Source organism: Pogonomyrmex barbatus, unplaced genomic scaffold (assembly GCF_055798465.1).
Source record: "Pogonomyrmex barbatus isolate J1 unplaced genomic scaffold, ASM5579846v1 scaffold7, whole genome shotgun sequence".
NCBI classification, from domain to species: Eukaryota; Metazoa; Arthropoda; class Insecta; order Hymenoptera; family Formicidae; genus Pogonomyrmex; species Pogonomyrmex barbatus.
In genome coordinates, this window is record NW_028297171.1 from 4,479,813 (window position 1) to 4,507,086 (window position 27,274).

Sequence of the window (27,274 nt, forward strand, 5' to 3'; positions counted from 1 at the left end):
TTTATAAAAAAAAAAGAAAACTTAATCTGCTGGTTTACTATCGCTTTTATTTACATCGAGCTCTATACTTAAGTTTTTTTCTCCTTTTGCTTCTTTCCTTATAGTCCGTCATCGATTTTAACTCTTCGAGTTTATCGCTAATCTCGTCAGCTTTTCTCAAGGAAGGCAATATCATTTATATAAAAATTATTTCGTGCAATTATTATATCAAATTTATTTCTCACAACTGTTAAAAATAACAGATCTTGTCTAATTGAGTAAAAGTTAATGAGATTAGTCGATAGAGATAATATGGATTACAGAATGGTTCCATAGCTCGATTTCTTTTTCTTCAGCGTTACCGCTTCTATATACATATCGTTGCTTAAACGCTAAATACATACATCTCGTTGCTTAAACTCTAAACACGCGCATCACGTTCGCGTCCCGCATCTTTCATCTCCACTCAGGCAACGTCATCCTCTCTAGTTAGGAACCTACGACGCGGGATTACATTTTGGCTCGAGCGAAACTCGACGCGTAATAACAAATCAACGTGTACAGCGAATATATCGTTTCTTAGTACTCTTAATATTATATTAGTTACATATATATACATATACGAACGTAATAAGATGAATAAAACACTGTCCCAATGTTCTCTTAAATATACAATTCTATAGTTATCCTCAATTAGAAATTTGGATTTATTCCGCGATACTGAAGAATTTTTTATTTAAGAAAAGTAAATTCTCTCTTGTATAAAAAGTTCAAAGTTAATGCGATTTTACTTCTTCTTCTCGCGCGATTATATAATCTTATTATATGTGTATATATTTAAATTATTCTTTTCAAGCCACAAAATATAATTCTTTAACCATGAAAACAAATAGTGAAATAACGCAAAATCTTCTATCTTTATACTTTATCAAATATTCTGCAAGAACGTTGTTTTCTCAATCTATAAAAAACTTACTTGGAATACCCCTGCTTTAAATTGGATTATTTTTTCTTGATTTGATGATTTTACAGTGGAGATTCTGTCGAATTTTCTTGTTAAGTTGGGACTGAATAATCGCGCTCATTAATAACGATGCTAATTCAGTGATGATTAAATTCAGAGAAAACTATGCATCGTCGATAATGTTTGACGGTACTCATGCGTCGAGTACCAAAAATAAAAAGAAGAAACAGGCGAAGAAAAGGAAAAATAAAAAAGGAAAAAGAAGATCAGCTGCGCAAATCTTCCGCGATATCTTTGTATTACTCGACTCTGGTTACATTGTACTAGGATTTGGTTAAATTGACGTTATGCAACTAACTAGTTTCCGTTTTGTGGCACATTGGGCACTCTCTTTGTCCCCCAATCCCGACGGAATTCACTCATAAACTCCAGCGATCTCTATATAGTCTCTGATATTTTCACCCTTAAATTCTCACACGCTTTCGGATAACTGATCTTGCGAGTCATCTGGAAATTATTGGCGTGACATAACATGGATCTTGCTGTCCATGTTTCGTATCTTTGCTCAGGCCGACTTGACGAATTCGACCAGCAAGGAGACTCTACAGCTACGCGATATACAATTCTTTATACCGATACAATAGTACCTTTCTTTCCTGCATTTCCTACTCGAGTCGATTCTGACTTTCGCATACAAGGGTCCTCGGAACTGCACGCAAACGTAGCATAGATAGGATAAGACAGAACAAATTTTGTCCATACGAAACCGAGCGATCTCAAAAATCGAGAGACGAAACGATCCGTTTTCGAATTCTCGCTCGCCAGAGTATTCGCAGGCACAGAACGATGAAAGTTCCTGTTCAATCTTGTTCCTGTGAGACTCTTGTTAAGTACTAGCAATCGCAATTTACTTTTTGGACGTCGGACGCACGACAATCGCATATTAATTTTACCATGTCGTTCGAAACGAAACGTCTAAAAACCGTAGGAAGCATCGCCGCGACGGTATCACGCGATCGGAACGCTCTATCATGTAAAAATAATTCGATAATTAAACAATCGCGCGATATCGTTCGAGTGAAGTTATTATCTTTTTTACAGAAGTACTTGAAGAATCGCGCAATCTTCTAAATACGATATACAGTCGACGTAGCGAGGAAATTATCGATTTGTATTTCTCTTCATCGTAGTTTCCAATGAAATTCTTCCGGGACGATTATCAAGTCAAGTTGTACCGTTCGATTTTCTAAATATCATTCGCATCTTTTCGTTTATTATCGTTTCACATTTTTTTCTTTTTTTTTTCTCTTAAATGTACGCGTAAACTCTTAATCGTACAGCCTATATATACGTATATACAGCCGTCCAACATGTCCGCGACGGACATCTCTGAGATATGTACCACGGATTATTATTATTATTATTATATTATTATTATTACTATTATTATCATATATCGACGACACTCGAAAGGGGGAGGAATCAATTTCTTTTTTTGGTTTTTCGCTCATTGTTTCTTTTTACTATACTTCTTTTTTCTTCATTTTATTTTACTCTCACCCCTTTTGCACACACGCGCACATACATTATACACAGCAGTAACGATGACACACGCACACACTTTGCTAATTCTTCTTACATTTTGCATTATGTTACGTACACTCGGGGGGAGGGGGCGCAACCCTTGTTAGGAACCGAGCGGGATAAGCGAACGGTCGCGCCGTAATTCTTCGGGCGTAAAGGCTCGCGCCGCTCAACATTTGGATAAATCTTAGTCGGAGTGTGTGAAACTCTACAAAACTAGAAGCAGTCGGACCGTATCGTGCGATGAAAAAATTCGGAAGGACAACCTGTTTCGCGTTGTAGATCACAGACTTTGTTCATTTCCCATTAGTTTCCTTAGGAAGCGAATACTTTTGCCTTAAAAAAATATTTGCACGTATTCGTTTCTAGTAGAAGTATATTCGCGTGTATAATCTATATATACTCATATTTCCTCCTAGAAGTTCGATAAAAGTAGAAGGAACAAAGCAGTACTCCCGACCGCCAGATAATTTCTAAGAAGAGTCATACTTCTGCTGAGTAAATTGTATTAGAATTTCTTAGATCATTTATTTAATTTAAATTAAACGTCATATGATTCGAATATCGCAAGCAATACGGTCCAATTATTTCTTCTTTTCTATCGATTGTTAACTTTCATTTTTCCGCTTTTATCGTGCATTCTCTTTGTGTTTCTCTCCCTTTCTTTTTCATCAGTTTTACATGTGTATATATAGATATATATATATATATATATATATATATATATATATATATATATTCTTTCGATATAATATATATATTCATTTATTCGTACGCATACCTATTATATGTACAAAACGCTAAATGACTCTGGATATGACTAAATGAATTTTTTTCGTTTTAATGTTCCGCACGTGGAGAGGGCGAGTTTCCCCTCCTACTTATACCATCCCTTTCGTCTTTTTTCGGTAGTTTCTTGTCGCCTAAAAGTTAAGTGTATATTCCTATTACAAAATTATAGATGCGTAAAGCGTATTGCATTGCCTTCCCCCAAACAGCACGCCTTCCTGATTTTTGCGTTTTTCTTTCTTTCCTTCTTTTTTCTTTTACGGGTGACACACGTACGGATCAGCACGGATTCAGACACAAATGGGTCCCTTTCGCCCAGTGGTCATCAGCCCTTCACATTTCTTTTTCATCATCTCGAGAGCATCTTTAATCACGGTTTAATTCTTTTTCGTCTTTCTTATGCTTAGTATGTCAAATATTAATCTCGCGATCAAAATGTGCGTTTATTCAATTGCTATCCGAATTGCTCGAATTACGTCGATTGAAAATTAATTAGAAAATCGGCGACTTTATTATTTTTCGACTTGCCGACTTGGCATTTGCAAATCTCACAAAGTTGAAGCAACTTCAGAAAATAAATCTTTTAAAATACAATTAAAACATGAGATATATCAGCCGATAAATGCAAATGTTAAATAAATATATAATACACAAGACATACAGCCGAACGTAATTATGAAAAAAAAACCAAAACTTCTTTGCTTTAACCGATCTGGTATCGTGCATATATAATCTTCGACATAAATTCAAGAACGTAAAAATTTTCTTTTGTATAAATATATCCTATCAATCGTACATCGAAATAAACCTCATGATTCAAAACGTTCTACGTATGTTCTTGGCTTATGATAATTCTCATCGCGGTTTTCAATCAAACGCAACATTAACGAGCAATCAGGTTCGATCTCGAGATTCTTCGGGAGGAGTTTCTCGTTCTGAACAATAGCCAGCCGATTCTGCGATATATTTTGTTTCTGGGGTATCCTGCCGCTCCTTCGCGATTCTCTTTCGCTTTTTCGCCGGCTGTCCATCGTCATCATCATTGTCATCATCCTCCTCCACCTCCTCCTCGCTGGAAGGTAACTTCTCCTCCTCGGCTGTCAGACTCACTGATGTGTCGGCCTCTACAGAGTGTCCCCCTATTGCGGTTTTCAAAAATGTACGTCTCTGACATCGGTCGGCGTGCCCGCCTTCTCGTGTTCCAATATTTTCTCTTGACTCGTGTTGTTCTGGTCCCCCAGCGGCCTCTGCGGTGCGCTCGAGACGGTACTCATTGTCTGATGCCCACTTCCGTTTCCGGAGCTCTCGGTGCTCACATGAGCGGCTTGTGCGATCATCTCCTCGATCTGTTGTAAGCAACCTTGCAAATAATCCTGAAACAAGGAAATTATTTCATGAAAATCGGGATCGGAATCTAATGCTCTTTGTCATTTATTTTTTCATTAATTTAGTAAACAAAATTCCATTTAGAAATTACGCGCCTTTCACTCTAAATATTTTTATACTTTAGAAAATTTGAAAAACGGTATAACCAAATAATAATTTTATTAAAGAATAATAATTTTATTCTATTTTGTCATAGATATTTTTCTAGATATTCCGAAAACATTTTTACATAAAAATATCATTATTTTTTAATAATAAAATTAAAAACATTACTGCGTTAAGTCTGTTCTTTTTCCTTAAATTTATCTTTCTTTTATATGTTGAAACATAAATCGTATCGTATTATAGTATTTTTTTTTTAAAGAGTCAAGCCATTGTTCATTGGACTAACTCGGATTTAAAGCTTGAGTTAGAGTTTTAAAAGCAATGTCTTTCGTAACATGCAGTCTGTAGCCCGAGGTCATGAATGAAAATCCAAGAAGGCCGGATTCCGTCTTGAGGATATCTTCCTGACTCTCGGGATTCAAACATGCAGTCGCTGAAAATATTGCATTTACGGGTCACAGACCCCATGCTGAGACTCATTCATTCGCGCGGTTTATTTGTACTAGGTATACATATAGAGAAAGAAAGGAAGAAAGGGGAGAAAAGAGAAAGAGCAAAGGGAAAAGAGAAGGCAAAAGGAAAAGAGCCGGAACGGCGACCTCGTCGCCGCTGTCTTCGACGGCGCGCATACGGGGCCCGCAGCAGACGCACTCCGGACCCCCCCCCTTTTTTTTTTCTCCCCGCGCGCGCGAACATATGCCCGGCACCTGCTGCACCCTTCCCGCGCACTTCCCGTCGCGCTTTTTGCGCCCCGCGAGATCTGTCTCAGCCACGAGTCCAGACTTGCGAAGGGCAAGTTTCTTGCCGAGTTCGCTTCTCCCCAGAACGGAACGCCAGACATCGGCGGCGCGCATCGCGACCGATGGCGGGGTCCTTCCCCCGTGAACTTGGAAAACTCGAAGATATTATCACCGAGAGACGTGTGTCGCGTCCGTTTTGAGGCGAGAGAGCGTGGATGTACCTTCATTTTTTTTATTTCTTAGTCACACTCTTACTCGATTTTTTGATATCTTCATCATTTTTTTTTTTTTTTTATACAGCAAAGCCCATGTTTTTGATACGCACGTTACTCACCTGTTCGATAGCCGTAATGCGGGTGAGCTCCTCCAGGAGACCGGCTAGTCCATAGTCGCTCTTCCCGGTCCAATTCAATCCGTGTAACGCCGCCGCTACGCTCGCGGCCGCAATCATGCTTGGCGTGTACATGGAGAACTTGTACTCTGCAAAAAACAAAGTTGTATAATTAAAGACGTGCTGAGAGATGACGCATATTGTATCACCGAACATCCTTTATACATTTCCATTTTTTTCATATGCAGATAATACCGTTTCACTTTTGCGATAGACGAAGGAATATATTGTTATGGAAGATAACAATATGCGGTACGACTATATAGTGTGAAATTGATTTGGAAAGAAATGAGTACCTGAAAAAGGGAGAAAAGGGAAAGAGAAAGAATTTTTTGTGCTAATATTTAAATAGCGACCAAGAAGAAATATTGTACTAATACATCTCTCTTGTGTCAACATTCATCGACTTTTGAGACATCTTCTTTAAGGATAATCTTTTCTCATGAGCATTTATCTCCTCTAAGTACATCCCTTCATTATTTACCCCAATTACGGTTGATAAACAATCATAAAGAGGAGAAGACCACTTTCGTGGAGATTCTCAGATAGTTGTCGAAATTATGAGACAGATTTATGGTAGGCGGGAACGCGGGCGAAACCTGGGGCACGTGGTGGCCTCTTTGTTCAGCGGGACGTCACTTTCGTTTCTTCAGGAAGAAAGTTCTAACATTTCAACACAAACGATCCTCAGATCTTAGGTATATTGTTAACATCGGAGTAGAGAAGGATCTTTTTGACCACCGTTTTAACGGTATCCTGTGAGTTTCATAGCCAAAAGCCGGTGCGTTCTTAATGTTTCTGAAGTCCGCGTTGCGAATGCGAGACAATCGTGATTATATATCTAGGTTGGATTCAAAAACACTGAATGTAACATTTTATCCCTGTTGTTCATCAAATATTAAACAAGAATAAAATGAGAATATCATTCCTGAATGCATTCCTAATTGATGCTTCTCAGATCGAAGCATCGCAAGAGCGAGAGATTTCTAGATTAAAATCACAATTGAAATCACATTTGAACAATCAATTTAAAATATTAATTTATTAATTAATTATTCAAATTTAATAATTTATTAATTATTCAAAATTAATTTATTAATTATTCAAAATTAAATAATTAAAGTATCATGTGACTAGATTAAATTAAGATATAATTGCTTATTAAAATTTACTTATTAAAATTCTTTAAAAAGATTCTTTAAAAAACTTTACGCAGAAATAAAAATTGTAATTTTGAAACATATTCTGTTTGTATTTGCATTTGTGCCTATAAATAAAATAAAATAAAATTGGGATGCTGCTAATTTTATATAATGCTTGTAAATTTTTTTAAAAATAATTCAAAAAGAAACGTTTGAGTAATAATGACCTAGCTATCTAAAATACGACACCGTGTGGTCATACTTATAATTATTACGTAAAGCCCATTGCCCTTTGTCCTATCGATGATTAACTAGTGAGCTTTTTTAAGTATTCTTATTCTATTACCATCTCAGAATTGACTATATACTGATTTTATATTATAAATTTAAATATATAATTATAATCCTGTCGCTAAAGAATAATTCTACCAAAGTTAGAGAAAAATTGTTGAAAGCGCTCGATGATAAATTTATTACATTTAATGTTGAAAGGGCACGAATGTTTGGCAAGCTTACATAAAATAATCTATACGTTAGATAAACCTATATAGAAGAAGAAACATGACACACACACACACACACACACACACACACACACACACACACCACACACACACACACACACACACACACACACACCACACACACACCACACACACACACACACACACACACACACACACACACACACACACACACACACACACACACACACCATGTTCTACTCTATAAAAATGCAAACGTGGCGCGCTCGATGCGTCAATACGTCCGTTCGCGTTACGCTTCGAAGCGATCATAGCTGATCGGCAATTAAATCGCCTGGGTAGAGAACGTTGCGGTTATTAACTGATGAAATTAAGAACGTGCAGAACGGCGTGCAGATATGTAAAACCAGTTTAATAAGGGAGTACGAGGAACACGCGGAGAACGAACGGCGGGAGAGACAGAGCGCGGAGATAGCTATGGAATGTGAACATCAGACGAAATTATCGCGTTGCACCATACATGTGCGTACCGAAACTTAATCCTTGGGTGAATGTTAGCTTACATAATCAGAGCTACAACACTTCGCGGTGCATCGTCACTTCCCACTTCACTCTCAACAATGCGGCGGTCTTTGCCGCCACTGTGTAAACAAATAAAATAATGCATAATTACACGTCGCCAAATGTCGAAGAACAGCTTCGACGAGTAAATCTCTCATATAAATTTTCTTTTATTTGAAATAAAATTTATAAAATGTTTTCTTCGAGAATTTAAAATTTACAAATATTGCGCAAAAGAATTACACACTTAAACATCTACGAATTTGGATGTATTTAATCCAGAAATAATCTATAAGATAGTATCAAAAATGCTCAAATATTTTTGTTGTGAATTTGACGATACAGGCTTCTGATAATATGCTTCATAATTCATTTCCATTGCGCAACTTGGTATCCAGTATGCAATTTGTCGTCGAGGCTTCGTCGGCTATTTATTCTCTCAGCTGTCGATTTCGCGGAAAATTCGCGACAACTTATCCTCTCGCTTTCTTTCAAAAAAACGCGGAGCGTCGTCCAGCGCTGCCTAGTTTGGTTCGTGAGAAACGATTCGCGACCTCGTCCTGTCGTGTGCCCTTCTCTCTCTCTCTCTCTCTCTCTCTCTCTCTCTCTCTCTCTCTCTCTCTCTCTCTCTCTCTCTCTCTCTCTCGTTGTCTCGAGTCCATCGAGTCCGCGATCCAACACGAGCATCGGGACTAACGACGAAGGACGAAGGTCCTCTCCGCGCGCCACCGCATTTTTTGCCATCGCGGTTGTAATAACAACCGACCGAACAACCGACCGATCGACCGATCGATGTGGACTTTGCGGGACGAAGAATCGAGAAAGAGAAAGGCGCAAAGAAGAGCGGTTGAAGATCGGAAAGGGAAGAGAAGAAACGAGAAGGGTGGAAGAGACACGCGGGTTATGTGTCTGCAGCCGTAGAGACAGATTCAGACATTTAAACGCACTCGATCTCGATCTTTCTTATAGTTTCATACTATCAGTCTGTCTATCTCGTACGTTGCGTACTTCCCGGCGATGGATTTTTTTCTCTGCTTTCGTCGCGAATCAAGGACAACCACACGTGAGTCACGTCACAAAGAATCTACCTGTAACTATCTTTGAGAAATTTTTCTGTTTGAGAATTAGAAAAAAAAAACAGTAATAATTTTTTACTACTTTTCCTTGTGCTTTGAAAAATAATAGAAAAATTCCTTCACTCTCGATTCATCCAAAGAGATAATCATCGAAAAGTTGTAAGTTAAAAGTTGTAGATAGAATGACAAATTGTAAGACCAAATTGCTCTACTCTTTCATACAAATTTTCAAGTTGTTTCAATTTTCGCAAGTTTCTTTTCGACCTAATTTGATTTAGCTAATCTGAATGCTTTTTAGAAGATTTGCGATTGTAAGTAATGCACGGGCACGAAGTAATAAATGCAGAAGACGATGAAAATGCAGTGAAATTCCACCTCGGATTCCAGAGAAGCCACAATCGTTCACGTCTAACGTGACCGAGCATTTAAACGCACCTTTAAAAGGCCCTTACGCCTTCCTTGTTGCATCGCGCGCGGATGGTAGGATATCGAAATTTTTTCACGAAAACGGAGTTTTCCGCATTTGTCGCATTCCATTTCGTGACTTACAAAGACGTAGCCTTTTCGAGTTAGAAAAGTTTCGAGACGAAACGTAGAAATGATACGATTTCTCAAGAATATAACTTCAAGATAATAACTATCTTTACAGAATTTTATTACTGTTATTACCTGCATTTATCGGCTTTTATAATATCTAATTAATATTAATATAATTATTAATATTTCCATAATAATTATATATTTTAATTATATATATATATTTTTATTATTATATTTAGATTTATAGATTTTTATATATCGATCGTTATAATTTAAGAGGATTGTCAGAAAATATATACATCTTATACTATTGTCAGCACAAATACTGGAGAACAAAGTTCTAATGACAGCATGATCAGTAAAATAAAAATGTGTGCATATATAACATGTATGAGATGAGCAAAATTACATTACTTATTTTTTATAGAACACACAGACCCTTTTATCCTTCAAAACTAATGGTCGCGGGAGGTGCACGGAGGGTGCAAATAACAGTAATAACAGATTATCTTCCTAAATAGCGCGTTTCGAGCTGCGCGCATTATTGGTGGCCTCCTCTGTATGTGTATACGCGACCTATTTAGCAACAAGAAAAAAGAAAAAGAGAGAGGTGAAATAAAGGAAAAAGGAGCGATGGTTACGTGATGGTTTCCGCTCGGTGTGCGAATTGAACGACTATGTTCATTAATACGTAGGTATGTTAACGACATACGTTGTCGGCTGTTCACCATACATACGCATATGCATGGTATGACGTGCAACGTGAGAAGCGCTTCTGTCACTTATTGTCTCACTTAGAAACGCGTTTGCGATCGTCGAAAAACTGAAGGTTTCTCAAGAAGCGAAAGCGCGAGCGAAGCACGAATAAAGAAAGATTAAAGCAGCCGCGGGACAAATAACCTTCTTTGTCAATAATAATAATGCCGAGAAGAATTATCGACAATTTATTATTAAATTCTATCAATTTCCCCGATATTACATTAATCTCCTGTTCTTACCTCTGGCGCTGAGAGCGATGAAAGTCTGCGCGTGCCTCCGGACCATAACCGTGTCCCAGGTGCATGGCATCGACAATCTGCTGAGGATGTGCATCAGGAAGTCACCAGGCGTCACCGCGGATAGTTCCCACTTTAGTTTGGAGACGACCAGCTGTTCCCACCTCTGCAACAAAACGAGACAGATGCCGATTAACACCTCGCGATGGACTGTCGCTTTGTTCTCGCTCCACGCGACACGAGGAAAAAGGAATGTGATATATTATTTATGATTTTTTTTTTTTCATGAATAAACATTTAGACTACAGATTCTAATCAGCTTATTTTCCTCAAGAAGAACTCGATACTTATGTCGGACAATTTTAAGTTTAATTTAAAAGCGAAAATTTTTTGTCTTTGATACCAGAGCAATAAATATTTATAGAAATATATTATGTAACTGTATTATAATCGTGTTATATTTTCCATGGTTTTCCATGGCGTATATACCGTTACAAATGCGATGATATCAAGTGCGATGCGTGTGTCATTAGTAACGCAACAGTTATACACGAAATTACACGAAAAGCCATGAGAAATTCGGAGAACCGTTAGAGTCCTCCGTTTTTACCCAGAGGAAAGGAGACATTCATTTCAGTGCGGACTAGGAAAACGTGCGACTCGAGTAACAAGGAAGACTTGCGTCCTTTTAAACGAAAGAGCCATCTTCAGTTGTTAATAACTGCGCACAGGTGTGACGACAAATACGATCGTGCATGACGACGATCACGTTAAAATCACGCAGCCTTGATTTCTCTTCGTTTCGAGTGTCGAAGACAGAAGAGAGAGAGAGAGAGAGAGAGAGAGAGAGAGAGAGAGAGAGAGAGAGAGAAAAGACAGAAGTCTACCCTTTCTTTGACGAGGTTACTACGTTCGCTCTCTGGAGTACGTCGTAGTACCCCCGTTCTCTTTCGACCGTGAAATTACATGGCGGGAGTAGCGCGCGACGAGTACTACGTGTCCTTCGTCTTGATTAAAAGTCCATTGAATCCGGCGAGGCTTGCTCGCCTCCCATCGCTCAGCTGTGACGAAAGCAGACAACGTGGCTTCGTTTCAAGCACGAAAGAGCACTCCGCGCACAGGATCTCGGACGATAAGACGCATATAAATAATATATATTATTATAGTAGATATTCTATGTATATGCACTACGGTAATTAAGGAAGATATATAGACGCGTATACATTATGTATCATCATCCACTTGCACATCTTTATGCAATTATGCGAGAATGTCTACGGATATAGTTTTCGCTGTGAAGAAAAATATGTGTACCCCTTGTATTTTATAAATATGTATAACCTTTGTATTTTATACTTTTGTAAATTGACCTATCCTTTTAATTCGAAAACTAAGAGGAAAGATGGCATGTGTAATATCATTGTTGATATCAAAAGTATATTTGGTTAAACAATTTGAAGAATTTAAACATGTATATGTATATGTCAATTCTTGTTTGATATTAAAATTTCATTTTCCTTTGTTATATTGTATATATGACACATATTTCATATACATATATAAGATTAGTCATTTAATTTTTATGACTTGGAACAACTGGATAGCTTTCACTGGAAACGGAAATTGTTAAATGTTTACGATGATGATTTCAAAGGGCACTCATGTTAATAATATTAGTCATGCTATGTAACATTTGTACAATAAATATTTCATGTAGTCTTCGTGTAAGCCCGCTTTGGACGATTTATAATTCGGGACCGAGTTCTAAATATAATTTTACGTGCCGCGTACTTTGATATGTATCTCGTATACATACATTTGTGTGTGTATGTGCTCCTTAAAAAGTTTTTTTTTTTTTTTTATTTCACGTACTATTTCACGTACAGAGAATCGTAGATAGAATTACGTATTAAAATTACGAATTATAGATCCTGTATATATCAAATAAAGATTTTGCGCAAATTAATATAGATATCGCCATAAGGTGATCCGTCTTGCGCGATAAAAGCCAGGCAAACATCCTCGATTATATTGATCGGGGAGTAACAGTCGAGATGCGATTATACAGTGAAGAGTTCATACAAAATGCAAATTCGTGTTAGAAACGCATCCGCGAGCGCGATTTGCGAGGGGAGCCGAAGGAAGGCGATCTCTGTCCGTAGGAATCGCGTACGAGCCAAATTAAAGTCCTCGCCATATGGAAGAGGATGTGCGCTCGAGGGAAGACACAAACCGAGGGAGTCCCTCTTCTCTTCTCCTCGGCTCATTCTCATCCTTGAAGGGGTTCCGCGCTCGAGTGCGTGCGTGCGTACGCTCGCCATTCGCGCCGGCTCTCCTCTCGTACGTCGCTCGTTGGTGAATGAAACAAAGGCTCGTACACACCGAAAAGGGTAGGAGAGCGACGACGTAATGACAGCCGCGATATGTAAAGCGCTGTACTCCGCTAGGCAGAACGGCCCGTCCATATTGTGTCCTACTTTCGTTCCTCGATGCAATTTTTCCCTTTGGCGAAGCGGCTTATTTAATTTTAATAGCACCATTGTCCGTTACGCGGGTAAATCATGTGGCTCTATTATTCTCTTACATAATTACTTTTATTACAAACTCGTGCGTACGCATAATACTTACTATATATTCAATCTTTTATTGTAGTTTCATATGATCCTGTCTTACTTACGAAATTATGGTTGCTGTAAACCACACATTTTCACAAAATTATTATTAATTGTAACTGTCTTTTGTACCTCAAGACTTGGCGCAGTTCACGCTACATTTACGAAGTCAATCATTCATGGAATATTGAATTCGTATAAATATTTATGATACGAGATGTGTTATGACACGCTGCTCGATCTGCTTGGCAGGTATTACACATGTAAAATGTTGCGACAATGCGCATCCCATCGTCGCCCGTCAGAGTGCACTCACAACGCGTGCACGTATGCACGTACGCGTACGCACGCCACGATATGATACGCGCCTGTCACGTAATGTAATGGCACATAATGATTCACGAAGGGGGACAACGTTCTATCTCAGGGATAGTTGCTGAACGCGATCGGCGGTGATAAGCGTGCCTGATGTCGCGCGTCGTTCTGATAATAAAGTGGGCGCATTCACCCTCCATCATCTACCTAATCACCTAATCGCCTATCTAATTTCCACATTATGTTAAAGTGCATTATCGCATTACGTACGCGTTACGTTACGTTAGAATCGTCCTGAATAGCGTCGCAACGACATTTGATCCCTGTTAATCCATCAATTATCGTTAAGTGCAGTTCTCCTTGTCTCTCACTCTCGGAGCAAACCATCAAGAGTTCACGAATCATCGAATTAACATTCGTACTTCGAAGCCGCTGGAGTTTCGCAGAACCAGCTTCATTATCTACGATGATCAATGGTAATCTATATTCGCGCCGGCAATCCCGAGATTTCCGTTCCGTACTATTAGTGTGCGTTATAAATCGATACTCGGCCTCCAATGACACCGGATCAAGATCAAAAAAAAAAAAAGGAGGAAAATATAGGACGAAGGGTAAAAAGGTGATGTTAAAGCATCCCATGGGAAAGCAGGTGTCAGCTAGATGACGCTTTCACTTTCCCTTCCGACGTACTTTAGGGACCGAAACGACCTCGGTGTACTTCGCGATTGATGTACGATCCCTCTCCATATAGCACAATTTGTATATTATCTGAAATCTGTAAGCTAGCTTTTAATTTCGCACGGAGTTAATTTCGCACGCGGAGTTGTAGAAATATTCTCGATCACCAAGATCATCCTCTCCGTTTTCGTTTATATCATACGTTAATTATCACTTATCGTTCCAGATACGTTGCTTTCAAATAACTTGGAGGATTGAATAATGCATCGGGAGATTAACTTGATTAACGGGCGCGCACTCACCCGTTCGCATGCGTGTGTAGGATTCGCGTAAGTAGCGGAGCGCACGCAATTTAATAGCGAGTGCGTACGCGATAAAGGCCGATTCATGTTATACGACGTGCGCCGGCAGAATATTACGCAGCGAAGAATAATGAAGCAGCGGATCGTTTATCACATTCGAGATACGCAGCGACAGTCGGCGCAAAAAGAAGGGAAGAACAAACGAGGCCCGACGTGAGGATAACCGGGGCAGCGCTGCAGAATTTCGTCATCATCGTTTAAATCTCTAATTTGTTGTTCAATTCCACGTTGTTTCATTTCGAAGAGAATGAAATTTCAATCTCTTGTAATTTACTGCCCTGTACAATATTATTCCAGCCATTTATTAGAAGGGGATTTTTTTTTTCTTAACAGAGAAATTATTTAGAATATGATACTTAATGTAGAGTGTAATGTAAAAGTAATTTCTGAATTAAATAACTATCTTTATAAGTGTTTGTTTAAATATAAATTACATCTTTTTTTAAACATAATGCGAATGCTACTTAATTATCTCAAGTATTTTCCAGATGCTTGATTTCATAATTAATATATTAGACCATATTAAAATTATGGATATATCATATAATTATATAATATATATTACGCACACTTGTGTAATTATGTCAGTAGTCTTGCGTTACGTGAAGCATAAAAGTATTAAAAAAAAAATCTCCACGGTGCTTATGTTTGCATTTCCGGTCTGCAATTTATGATCGTTCTCGATTCTCGCCGCGACTGGTATCGGCGGCTAGGTCAATAACTATCGATCGATACGCGGGGAAAATACGCGGTGCATTTATGCGTTTCATTCATGCGTGCGCGCGCGCACGCACGCGCGCGCATTCGTGCGATCGTGTTCGCACGGTTTTGAATCGCGCACCTCGGCGTCCCGTTTTCCTGAGCGTGAGAAAGATAATCCCGACGCACATGTGACTCTCCTTTTTTTTTTTTAATGCCCGACGCATCGAATATCATGACACGGGGAAAAGGAGATAGTACATAGCGATAGTGGCTCGCGAGTGAGAACGCGTAATTATGATCATTAATCGTAATTATCGCATACCCACGTGGTTCCGTAGACTATGGGGGGGGGGGTCCTCTCTTTTTTTTCTCTTTTTCTTTATTCGGCTCGCAGGACGTCCAGATGCCGGTTTCGGCTTGTGGGTGGTGAAATCGTCGACAGGTGGTCGGCGGACATACGGAGGGATCGGGAAAGGAGTAGCGGAAGGGAAAATCGCTTTATCCCGCCAAAAGAATGACGCTTCTCTTAATTCCTTCCTCTTACAGTTTGAAGTAGATCGAAGCTAGTTTAAATTGCAATCACCGCGGATTTCGATTTAATCGATCTAGCAAAAGATTAATAATAAAAAAAAAGTGCTCGGAATGACGGGAGCTCCAGCTGAAGTGCGTCTAGACAAGCAGCGGCACGAGAACAATGGAGCATCAAACGGGAGTAGGAAAAGATCGTGGAGGGCCCCGTTGTGCTCACGTCGCGCCTACCTGATCGATTCTAAGAAGCTGAGGCCTGCCGATTTATCTGGTTCGCAATGAGGGATCGATACGAAGCGAGACGCAAAGGTCGCAAAGGACTTGAATCGCGACTTGAGAAACGCAGGATAATATTTCTTCGACATCGCATCGTATAAGCTATATAATTATAAGTTATATTTCAAGATTATATAACAGAAGTCTCGGAATATATTGAAATTGCAGTTGCGCGTTACTTTCTTATGTATTAAATAAAACATATTAATTAACGAAATAAGATTTTGAGAAAACGGCTTTTAAATCATAGATTTTTGCTTTATCCTTATTCCGAATTTTTTAAATATCTGTGTAAAATTTCTGGAGAACTTCTGGAGAACAATAAGATAATGCTAAAATACATTTCAGAGAATACGTAATAAATTTGTAAATTTTTAAACAGAATCACATTCAATTCTAGCGAGATTAATAAAATCGTGTGACAAATGAAATTCAATTCGCGCTTAATAATCGTTTAGATTTTCAACAAAAATCACGACTCCGAAATCTATTGCCATCCTCGAAAAAATTCTATTAACGCGGAATCTCACAGGTGGTTAAAGAGACGAAGAAGACCGGGGGAGAAACCGAAAGGAGACACGATGCAGGGTGATGCAGGATCGAAGGGCGGCGCTTGTGAGCAAGGTGTTTACCATTCTGGCCAAAAATAAAGTACAAAGGCCAGACTCCCTCTCAGCTCGGCATAACTGGCAACAAAAACCAGAATCACCGTCCATGCATTCCTCGCCCGCCATTGGCGTGGCTCGACTTAGGCTATCACGATTAGGCAAAAGGCTAGTAGTAAGTGACATTTCTACCTGCGACGAGTTTTCTGTAGATAAATAAATTAATAGGTAGATGTAGGACTCTGTCTTTCTCTAGGTTGGCATCATTTAAAAACATCCAAAATAAACGGAAAGAAAAGAGGAATTATATAGCACATAAAAAAATTTAAATGTAGGCAAATAGGGAAATAATATAAAATAAGATGAATGAATATCAGTGAGCGGGTAATAATGATGCATAATAAACATAATATAATAAAATGAAAGAAATTCTTAAATATATCTTAGACATTCGTTTATAATTTTCAAAGATGATATTTAGAATTTATGCGATATAGCTTTAACATACGAGTACACAACCATCGTACATATCTCTATATGCAGCAAAATTTTAGTCAAACGTTTTATATATAATTTAACCCTTTACACAAGGTGCAATTTTAACGCCGGCTCCGTTTACCAGCCTTTAGCCTAATCACGCGTCTCGCGGTCGATCGCAGATTCGGTGGTCGCCGCCAACACAAAGCTAATTATGGGGGACGCCGATAGCCGAAAATTCAACGTCGGGTCCCTCGTCCCAAGAGAGAAAGAAGAAGCGGGTATCTCCTATGGAGCCTCCTCGGAGGACCCGGGGGAAATCCGATTTAATTGACGTCGGCTACGCCAATGGGGCTCGCTCTTCTCGAGGTTACTTCCAGGAACCGCCTTTTGCGGGACACATCTGCTCCGGTTACCGGAGCATATCCCGGGTCCTTTTTCGCGCATAAGAAACCTCTCTTCTTCCTTTCCTCGCCTCGACTGGGACCGGAACACCGCTCCACAGTTGTCTTCGTCGTGCTTTTATTTCTCCTGCGACCGACGGGATTTTAATTTTCACAGAAGCCCATAAGCCCGCCGACGATTTAACGAATTCGCAATTAGTCCGGGATCGGTATACTAAGCCGCGGCTTAGGCAATAAAAATTGAATCAGACATATATCTCGACGAAACTCGTGTGGATAGCTCAATCTAAGTTTCTGGGATTTGGTCACAATTTAGATCTCTCAGGCTCTGAATTATGATCATTATTATAGCCGCGCGAAGCTTTCCTCTCTGTTGTCAACCCGTTTCATTTCTGTCTGCCTTTTAATTTTCATGAAAGCCATAAATTTAATGGCGACTCAATATCTACGTAATTAATTAAGTTGCCATCGTCGAGCTTTAATTTCTGTCATCAATGTGTTGTAAAATTCTGTTCTTCATTTTAAATAAATATATATCTTTTGTAAAAGATTTAGGGTTAGTAAAATATTTTAAATCGGAACACTTTTATATCGATGTCTGGCTACTTTTGAAAGGCGCAACACCGGCTTCGATTTGCCTTCGGCGCGTCTGACGTAGCACCGGATGTAACTACTGACTGTCCATTCAGAGTGGAGATTGCGCATAAGTTCTTAGAATATCGTACGAGAAAGCGAGCGAGCGAGAGAGAGAGAGAGAGAGAGAGAGAGAGAGAGATCATTCTTTTATTTTTATTCACTCTCGTTCATTTATATAGATATTTATTTATAAAAATATAAACTCAAGTTATTTATTGTTACATTATAAAATTTTTAAGAATGCATATTATTTTTTATAAAAAAATAGTTAATGTATTTTATATTATATATAATCGAAAATCAGGGATTTAAATAAATTAATCACCGGAAATGATCTATTACGGGAAGGAAGAGATAGATTTATTCTTAAGGAATGACGGAGGATACGATTAGTTGACATCAAATATGATTTACGACGTCATCACAAATCTTCATTTGCTCTGCGACACTCGCTTAATAATATGACTCAAGCAAGTTTAATTAAGGCCCACCAGAAGTTTTCCAGGAAAATATCGATACGCATGTATACCTGAGTACGGGTACCCGCATGGCAATTAACGAGCCAAAAAAAAATTCGTCTTATTATAGCGAGATTGAGAATGATCAAAACGCGCTCGTCTCACACGCTAAAATACCGTTATAACAAAAATAAATTAAAACTATTGCTATAATAAAAAATGAAAACTGATTAAAATTCATCTAAGGATCTAATTATTTAAGAGCTAATTTCACATCTAGTTATAAGCTAATAAAATAAACTATATTTTATATAGAAGATATTTCATTAATATTTTTAATAAAAAAAAAAATCATAAAAATATCCCGAAAAAATAAAGAATTTCATAAAGAATTAAACTATATTTTAATATTTAAATAATTCAATGATTTTTAAAAAAATAACGTGATGCCTAAAAATTCGATTTAGAGAGGCAATTTGATAAAAATCTCAGGATGATTTCGTCGGACTCGAAAGCAAGTCAAAGGCAGGATCGGCTCATTCAGATTTTTTCGCATCACACATATGGTGGGATTTGACCATGCTGTGTGCCACCGATACGTCACATCCGCTCGAGGCCAGCACGACGCGACGGCGAAAGAATCGGCCGTTGGTTTAGAAGTTAGAAAGGCGACTCGTGACATATTGCGTGGCCTCGGCTCGACTAATATTTACGCATATTCAGCGAGAGGAAACGAATATATCTCGATGTAACATTATTCGCATTCACAATCCGTATCGTTGCTGCATAACTATTGTTATTACTTGTCTACATAACTTGTCTACATAATTTCGTTATTTTGTTACAAAAAAACGTTAATTGAGCGTATCATGCGATTAATCGCAAATGTTAAAGAGATTGTCGCAATCTAATATACATTGCTAACTGTTGCATATTCAGGGATGATGAAAGAACGAAACCGAACTATTATTAGCTTGCAAAGTTAGAAAGTCAGCTCGTAGCAAGTCGCTCGTCCTCGGATGTCTACAATCGCGCAACATTCCAGTCGCGCATTTGTTCTTCTAATTAGACGAACGAAATCGAAATGAGTACACCACAGGAATTATGTCTCATTCCGTCTGTATGGAGCAATAATATATTTATAAAGCCTCCTACATAATAAGCGGAGAAAAATTATACAGAAAAGAAATTAAAAATTTTCATGTCAAATTACTGATATAATTATGATGATATTTTCTAACGATTTAACATAAAAATGTCGCCAACAGAAATAATTTTAGTGATTAGTTATATTTTAGCCATCGGTCAATCTTGTTAAAAAAAAAAAAAATAAAGCGAAAGCGTTTCGATATTGTTCTGAAAAATTGACAGCCAGATTTTTTCCTCTGAAATCGGCATTAGCTCGATCTATTGTCTCGCATCGTCACAACGATGTATTTCGTCTGCGTGCGGGCATTAGACATAGTTTCGTCGTGAGGACATCATCGTTGGGGGCGGTGACCGCCTCGAGGTCGTTTTAACTGTCGCCTTTCGCAAGACGTGGTGCTTTATAATCAACGCGTCAAAATTTTCCGAAAATTCGCGCGATCGCTAAAAAAAAATATTTTCCCAAAAAATAATTAACGCATTAATTGCCAAGCTTCCTTGCCGGTACAGAATAGGATGATTAATTCTTCTCCTTTCGCCATGAGTTATCACGATTAATTCCTTGAACCAGCTCTGCCGGTCATATAAAATAATTAATATGACAAACGTCAGGATTTACCCCCCATTAACGGAACGAATACGAAATTACTTTGTTTTGCCGTAGGGCAGCGTGTGCGCGATGATTCCCGTCTGGCATTGGCGTTTCTCACTACTTTGCATAACCGCCTGCGGAACGTTCTCACGAACGTCGCACTAAGTCGTTAAGAGATAATTCGCCGTGTATCTGGTGTGTCAGCACTATCGCGGTTCCTTTCGGCATTGACGATAGCCGGACGAGTTCGGAGTCGATTTTTATTCGGCGTTTACTCCGTGAAAATATTCAATAATAAAAATCTCGAAGAAATAAAATCCGATAAGATAAACACATGGGCAGCGAAAACCATGTTTCATAATGATTGCGACATACAATATTCTGTATTCGTCTATCGTTAAACATAGTTATGGCATAAAATATTCGTTGTCAGTTGTCAGTTTAATAATAACGACAATATATTTATTACATGTATCGTGTGCGTTATACGCAATCATATTATTTATATTACATAATATTTCAATATATTTTTCTCCAAGCTACGTGCGTTTATACTTTCTCCGTGTTACAGGATGCGAGAATATCGATAATAAATCATCGGAGGAATAGAAAACGGTATGTTTGAAGCGACAAAATATTCCACTCATGAGAAATGACTGAGGTCAAGTCGTCAATTTACGGGGACAAAAGGGATGCGTTTCCTTCGCGTCGCGGGAGAAGATGAAAATCAAAAGAAAAAAAGAGAAGAGAAGAGAGAGAGAGAGAGAGAGAGAGAGGGAGAGGGGGAGAGAGAGACAGAGTCAGTCGCGGCTCTTGTGGAGTCTCTTTCATCCGAGTTCCGCTGAGAAAAAAAGAAATTCAGAAGCGACAGAACGCGCGACGCACCTGTCGTTCGACAGCGAGCTTAAAGGTAGAGCACGTCAGTGCCGGTGTCGCTTCGTGCGATCGGCCGGGGGGGTCAGTGTGCAAGGTGTGCGTTTTGCGAGCGGGTTATACATCGCTTATACGCGATGAAAATGGACGTCTAATGAGGCGCGTCCATTAAATCCCCTAACGATCGTGGTTACGCGCCGCTCGTAAATGAATTTATCGCCGCGCCGCCGTTCGGTCGTTTCGGCCTCGCTTCAGCTCTCGCGCGATCCGCTGTTTCGTCGTTTATCGATCCACAGGTCGGTCACCGGTAATGCATTTGCAACGCCGGCGATACCATGTGCACCACCGGATATCCTCTATCGCTGGATAAGCGGGATAGTAAAACCGAGAAAAATGGTGATTTTATTCCCCGGAGACGTCAAATTTTAAAACGTCGGGAGCTTTGGGCCCTGGCGAAATAAGTCTCGCTCGCGTAGCATAAACAAAGTAATAAAATCTTTTTCCGAATAAATTTTAGTTAGATTTGACCATTTCATGGCGTGTATCTATTTTTCGAATCGTCGATTTATCATGACGTTGTGTCAACTTTGCCAGATGATGACGCGCATCGAAATATTCCGAAATATTATCGTCTGCCCTAATTTCTTGCCCAAAACGGAAGTAATTTGGCGGAAAAAGCAAAACACCTGTCGCTTATCCACCTTAAGGTAGAGTACATCGGGGAAGGTGTCTGATGGATTAAGGGCCGCAAGGTGTATGTTACGGACGCAACAGGTTACGGTAACATGTGGCAACAGCAACCTGGTAGCAATATCCCGACTTGTAATTATTTCCGATATTACTTTCTATTACAAAGAGAAAAATGCAAAGCTAGAATGTAGAATATAAACCGGTATATTCTTAATATATTCTACATTCTTTTTTTTTCTAGAATTATACTTTGAGCAGAGACACACAGAGACAAATAATTACGAGCACACGTGCTGTTGTTTTCATTTACATCTGTCAAATTTTTTAATCAATCACAATAAAAATCACACAATTAATATAAAAATATAATACAATTTCCTTTCTTTAAATGAACATCGCATCATTATTATTATATATAGACAAAAGTTATAATAATAGATTTTTTTATTAAATTGATTTATTAAATTACTTTTATTAAATTGATCTCAGATTCTCAAGCTTATTTTATCACATTTATATTTTTATTCTTTACTTTTTAAAACAATTTGGATCATTTTTAAGCTTTTTTTATTTGAATAAAGCATTTCTTAGCATCAGCTTAGCAGCGAGGCGTGTGTGCGCTTAAGTCGCGTGCTCACTTAATTACAAAGGCAGATGGACAGCTGCAACCCGGAGAAATGCCTCGGATCCTCAGACTCCTTTGCTAGCTCTTAGGGCTAGCAAAAGAGTATTGCACGAAAAACAAGATAGCGACCATCGCGTTGCGCAAATGCGCGGGATTCGCATTCTGCTAATGCGAGACAAAGCGGAAGCATCAGGGCAAATGAACTCATCGCTGTTGCATCTAATCGAGGCGGGCAGGTGCACGCGCTCGCGCACGATTCATTTCTTTCTGCTACGTTTATTTTTGCGAGATCGCTCGAAGATCGATTAAATGAAATAAAAATTCCGGATAATGGTCTCACGTTTACATGCTGCCACTGTTTCTTTGTAATAATCGCGCTTATCGCAGGTATGCGATGATAAAATCACCTTCGATAATGATGGCACGTGGAGGGGAATGCAGATGCATGATAAAGACACAAATTAATCCCCTGATGCAATTTTTGGCTTATCTGTATAACACAAATGTCCAAAAGTCTGTTTTGTCTTATACTACAAATGTTATTCAGATATATTCGATAAGTTTTTCGAGATTTTTTAAGACAAATACCAAGAAATTTAAGAATGTCATTAAAATTCGCGATCGAAAATTAATTTTCAAATAGAATTTTAGAATAGAAAGGCTGAAAACATGCAACATGCATGAATCTGCATGATTGATATTTACTTTCGATCAGTTTCAATCGCAATACTTATTCTAATAATAATATGTTAAATATTATAAATTAAAAAAAAATTAATAAAACTTTTATTTTCATTCAATATCGAATATTACCAATGGTACTATCAGATCTTCTCTCTTTACATATATTACTTTTTTAATAATAATATTCAATAAAATAACGTTTTTCAACGTGTGTATAATATATAATTTAATAAAAATTAATAATTATATCACAAACGATACAAAGAACATCGTAAAATTGTCATTAAGATAACATCAACATCTTTACTCCAAATTACGAGATCGTCGAGATACGTCCGATTCGTCATCTGTCACCAAAATTGAAATTATCAATTCTAGACACAGCTGAGGTATATCTAATACGAGACATATCTAATAGAAGAGTTAAGAGGTATTGATATTCGAGCATCGGTATCCTGCAAGACAGGCCGACGTTTTCCTGGGGAAGCTCGCGAGGTCCGAGAGGGGCCGGTCTCTCGCAACACAAAGACTCCAAAGGAGGAAGAGGTCAGAGGCACCAGCTGCACCAGGGTGCCCCTCCTTCCTCCTCTCGTGTCCCGCGCGCGTGCACTTCCGAGCGAATGCGTGATGCGCGGCGTATAATATTCGCACGTGTCGCGCGTCCGTTATACACGACGAGAGACGACGACGGTCTCTCCGTCGGAAGAAAATGACAGGAGGAGGAGCGGGGAGAGAGGAGAGGGGAGAGCTGCGCCGTTTCTTCCACGGAGTTTCCTGACTTCGCGGGGGAAGGAGGGCGACGGGGGGAGAGAAACGCGGGGTGCCTTGGGCTCCGGGCAAGGGGTGCATGCCCATGCTCACCGGTTACATCTGCCGCGCAGGGCGTCGCGTCTCTCGTCGCGCCGTGCACGGGGGCCCGGTGCACCACCCCTCGAAAGAACTATACACTCCGTGGCGCGGCGCGCACCTGGCCCTCACCTGCTCCCCCCTTTTTCAATACTCGCGCTCCAGCGGCGAACGCAACACATCGCCAACCACCCGGCCGGAATACGAGGTCTCTTACGCACGATGGATGCGTAGATATGTGCGTTCCGCGTGCGTAACGCTGGGATCTCCGACATCGCCGCTGTATTGTATTGTTATTATTATTATACGTACGTGGCGCGCGCCCGGGTGCAATTTCGCGTCATTGGCTGAGTTGACTTTCAGCCCTCTTTACAAACGAGAGAGCCTCGCTCGCAAGACGAGAAAATCTCATGTTCTCCAATTACTCTTCGAAATCAAACGTTAAACAGCTTCGTCTCTAATGCTAGATATTAAGATAATTATCGTTGTGCGTGTATTGTTGGTATGAAAGTATGTATAAAAAGAAAGTTCCCATTTATTTTCGCGTTACTTCCGCTTCGCATTTAATTTATTCCATTTCTGCCATTATAATCTTATAAATAATAATAAAACCCGTCTACCTTTTTCTCAATTTTTCTCGAGATATTTTGCTATTGTATAGTGTTATAAGTTATTACAATAAAATTTATAATAACTCGAGCACAAGTAACTGCAATTAAAATTATAACTTTAAAAGCAGATAAAAACAATATAATATTAAAATAATGACAATATAATATTAAAATAAAATATTAATATTAATCAGAAATTATTAATAGAATTACTACTAGCGATTTTTTCGATCACATCTTCAAAAGCAAAAAATCTTAATCGCAATGAAATCGCAGTATCTAAATACTATTTATAGATTCGATGGAAATTTATTCATTCCAACAGTGTTTTGATCGCGTGTGCACAGTACCATGATGCAGGTGCGTCACGCCCTTACCTAGCACCTTCCTGTTTATTTATTGATGATTAGTCACTTTTTTCACGTGTTGCACGATTCGGAAAGCACCGGCCGTGAAGCATCAGCAGCGGCTTTACCCGCGCGGTTTTACGGCACCGTTGAATTGCCTTCGAAAAAAAAACAGCAATTACTCCCTCAACCAACACGTTTCGACTGTTTTACGCGCCGATTATCTCCCTCTTATTTTCCCGCACCTGCAGCTGCAATGTCCACGTTCAAAACACCGTTCCACTCTCTTTACCATCTCGTTAACAACTCAACCGCAATCGCACGCGACAAAGTGTAATTTTTTTTCAATCACGCGACTACTATCCTTTTCCTAATTTCTAATCTATCCTTTATATTTCTTGTATTTTCTTTAGCTCTATCAGAAGTAATTTCTCATTTTCTTTCTCATGAAAAAAGAAAAATTTACGATGCATTATTGGATTTTATTAATTTCAGTATCTTTATGCATAAATAAATATTTTATTACGATGAATAAAACAGAAATTCAAAATAAATGCAAATATCGCGACTTATTCTCGAAACAGACATCAATATCTATTTTATCATTTCTTAATATGCGATAACTGATTAAACTATTTGATTCCCCCTTCTCCTTTATATCCTTCACTTTTTATCGCTTCCAGTAAAATAGATATATTTGTAGGAAGTGATATCTCCCTGAGATTCTATACTCTTACATTTTTGTTTGTTTCGAAATGAACGTGAATCTCAATCGGTAAGGAAAGAAAGGTGCAACTTGAGAAGGGAGAGGAGAATTTAAAAGCCAGTAGTAGGCGAGGCAAAAATTTCGCGTAACCTTGACGGTGGTTTAAACGAGAATCGAGCGTTCGCACACATGTAATCGAACAGCGACGAGCCGCGCAGCGGTCGAGAGAACGAGAGAGCGAAAGAGAGGGAAAGAGGAGGGACGGGGGAGAGTGAGAAAGGAAGAGAAAGAGAGTGAAAAAGTCGCTGGAAATTAAATAACCGTTTCCCGTATCAGCTGTTATCTATTTAGGCTTGCTCAGGCTATCGCGTGTTTGCCCGGGAGCACGGAGAGTTGCGTTACGTGCTCTCGCTCCGGTGTGTTGCTCGAAGAGAAACGGAATCCGTCGCCATACGCACGTACATACGCACAACTGACGACCACCACGTGTCGGACAAATGCCGAAGAGCATTTAAATTCACTAAGCCTGTTCTCTTCTTGTGGACAACAGTGTGTTCCGGCCGGCCGGCCGGTTTGTTTGTACAAGTCGCAGAAGCTATCTCTAATTTACGAGGAAAAACCGCCGGCGATATGTTGCGTACCAGACTCTGGATAAGTTCCTTCCGACGTAGTGTGAGGAGCCTGGTGAATGGAATTTTTTCGGACAGCAAGCGATAAAGCCCATTGTTTCCCTGTTCAACGTCCTGACGTGCGGTGTACGGAATGAGTCAGAAGTGTCACCTTGTGTCTTTCATCCGAAAGATCCTTTCACAAAAAACGAAAGGATACGGGACAGTGGCTTTAAAAGTTACTTCTTTGAAAAGGAAATCTCATCTCTCGAATTTCCGGCGATTCAGAAAATCCCAAGTTAAAGGGATTTCCAAGTCTCGAAACTACGCGGTCATAGAGCACATTTTTCGCTACAAAGACTAGACTCTGCATAGTTTGATATCTGACACTCGGCATGATTATCGTCTTAGGTTTCATGTCACACGATAGTCCGCAGAAGTCGCGGTGTATTATAATTTTTGCAAAAGGATCGGCTCGTCGCGATTTATCGCGGCGAGAATGCAAATAGAACAACAAGTCAACAGAAAGAGTCGACGGGCAGATGGAGACGTCGAAATACTTGTCAGTAAATCGCAAATTCTTTACAGAAACGATTTAAAAATGGTAATTTCCTAACTGCGAGCATATATAATTTAAGAAAATTTTAAAACCTCATGTCTCAATGTTATATTTAGAACTGTCAGAAATAAAATCTTTGTTGCTTTCGTCATATTGTGATGAATTTTTGTCCACGCCGAGAAACACGCAATTTTACG

At 39.1% G+C, this 27,274-nt stretch overlaps 1 protein-coding gene across 2 annotated transcripts in view; it reads right to left on the reverse strand.

Annotated features, from left to right (window-relative positions):
- Positions 1–4,319: 4,319 nt before the first annotated feature.
- The window catches only part of CycD (cyclin D), a 34,687-nt gene continuing 11,732 nt past the window's right edge, over positions 4,320–27,274 (reverse strand). Inside the window, exons 3-5 of one of the 2 annotated variants that reach the window (XM_089083050.1) lie at positions 10,741–10,903; positions 5,873–6,027; positions 4,320–4,689 (exon numbers count right to left, since the gene is read on the reverse strand). In XM_089083050.1, coding sequence (XP_088939176.1) covers positions 4,468–4,689; positions 5,873–6,027; positions 10,741–10,903 — 540 coding nt within the window. In that variant the 3' untranslated portion in view covers positions 4,320–4,467. The remainder of the gene's footprint in view (positions 4,690–5,872; positions 6,028–10,740; positions 10,904–27,274) is intronic. The other variant, XM_011638978.3, reaches the window with a different exon arrangement.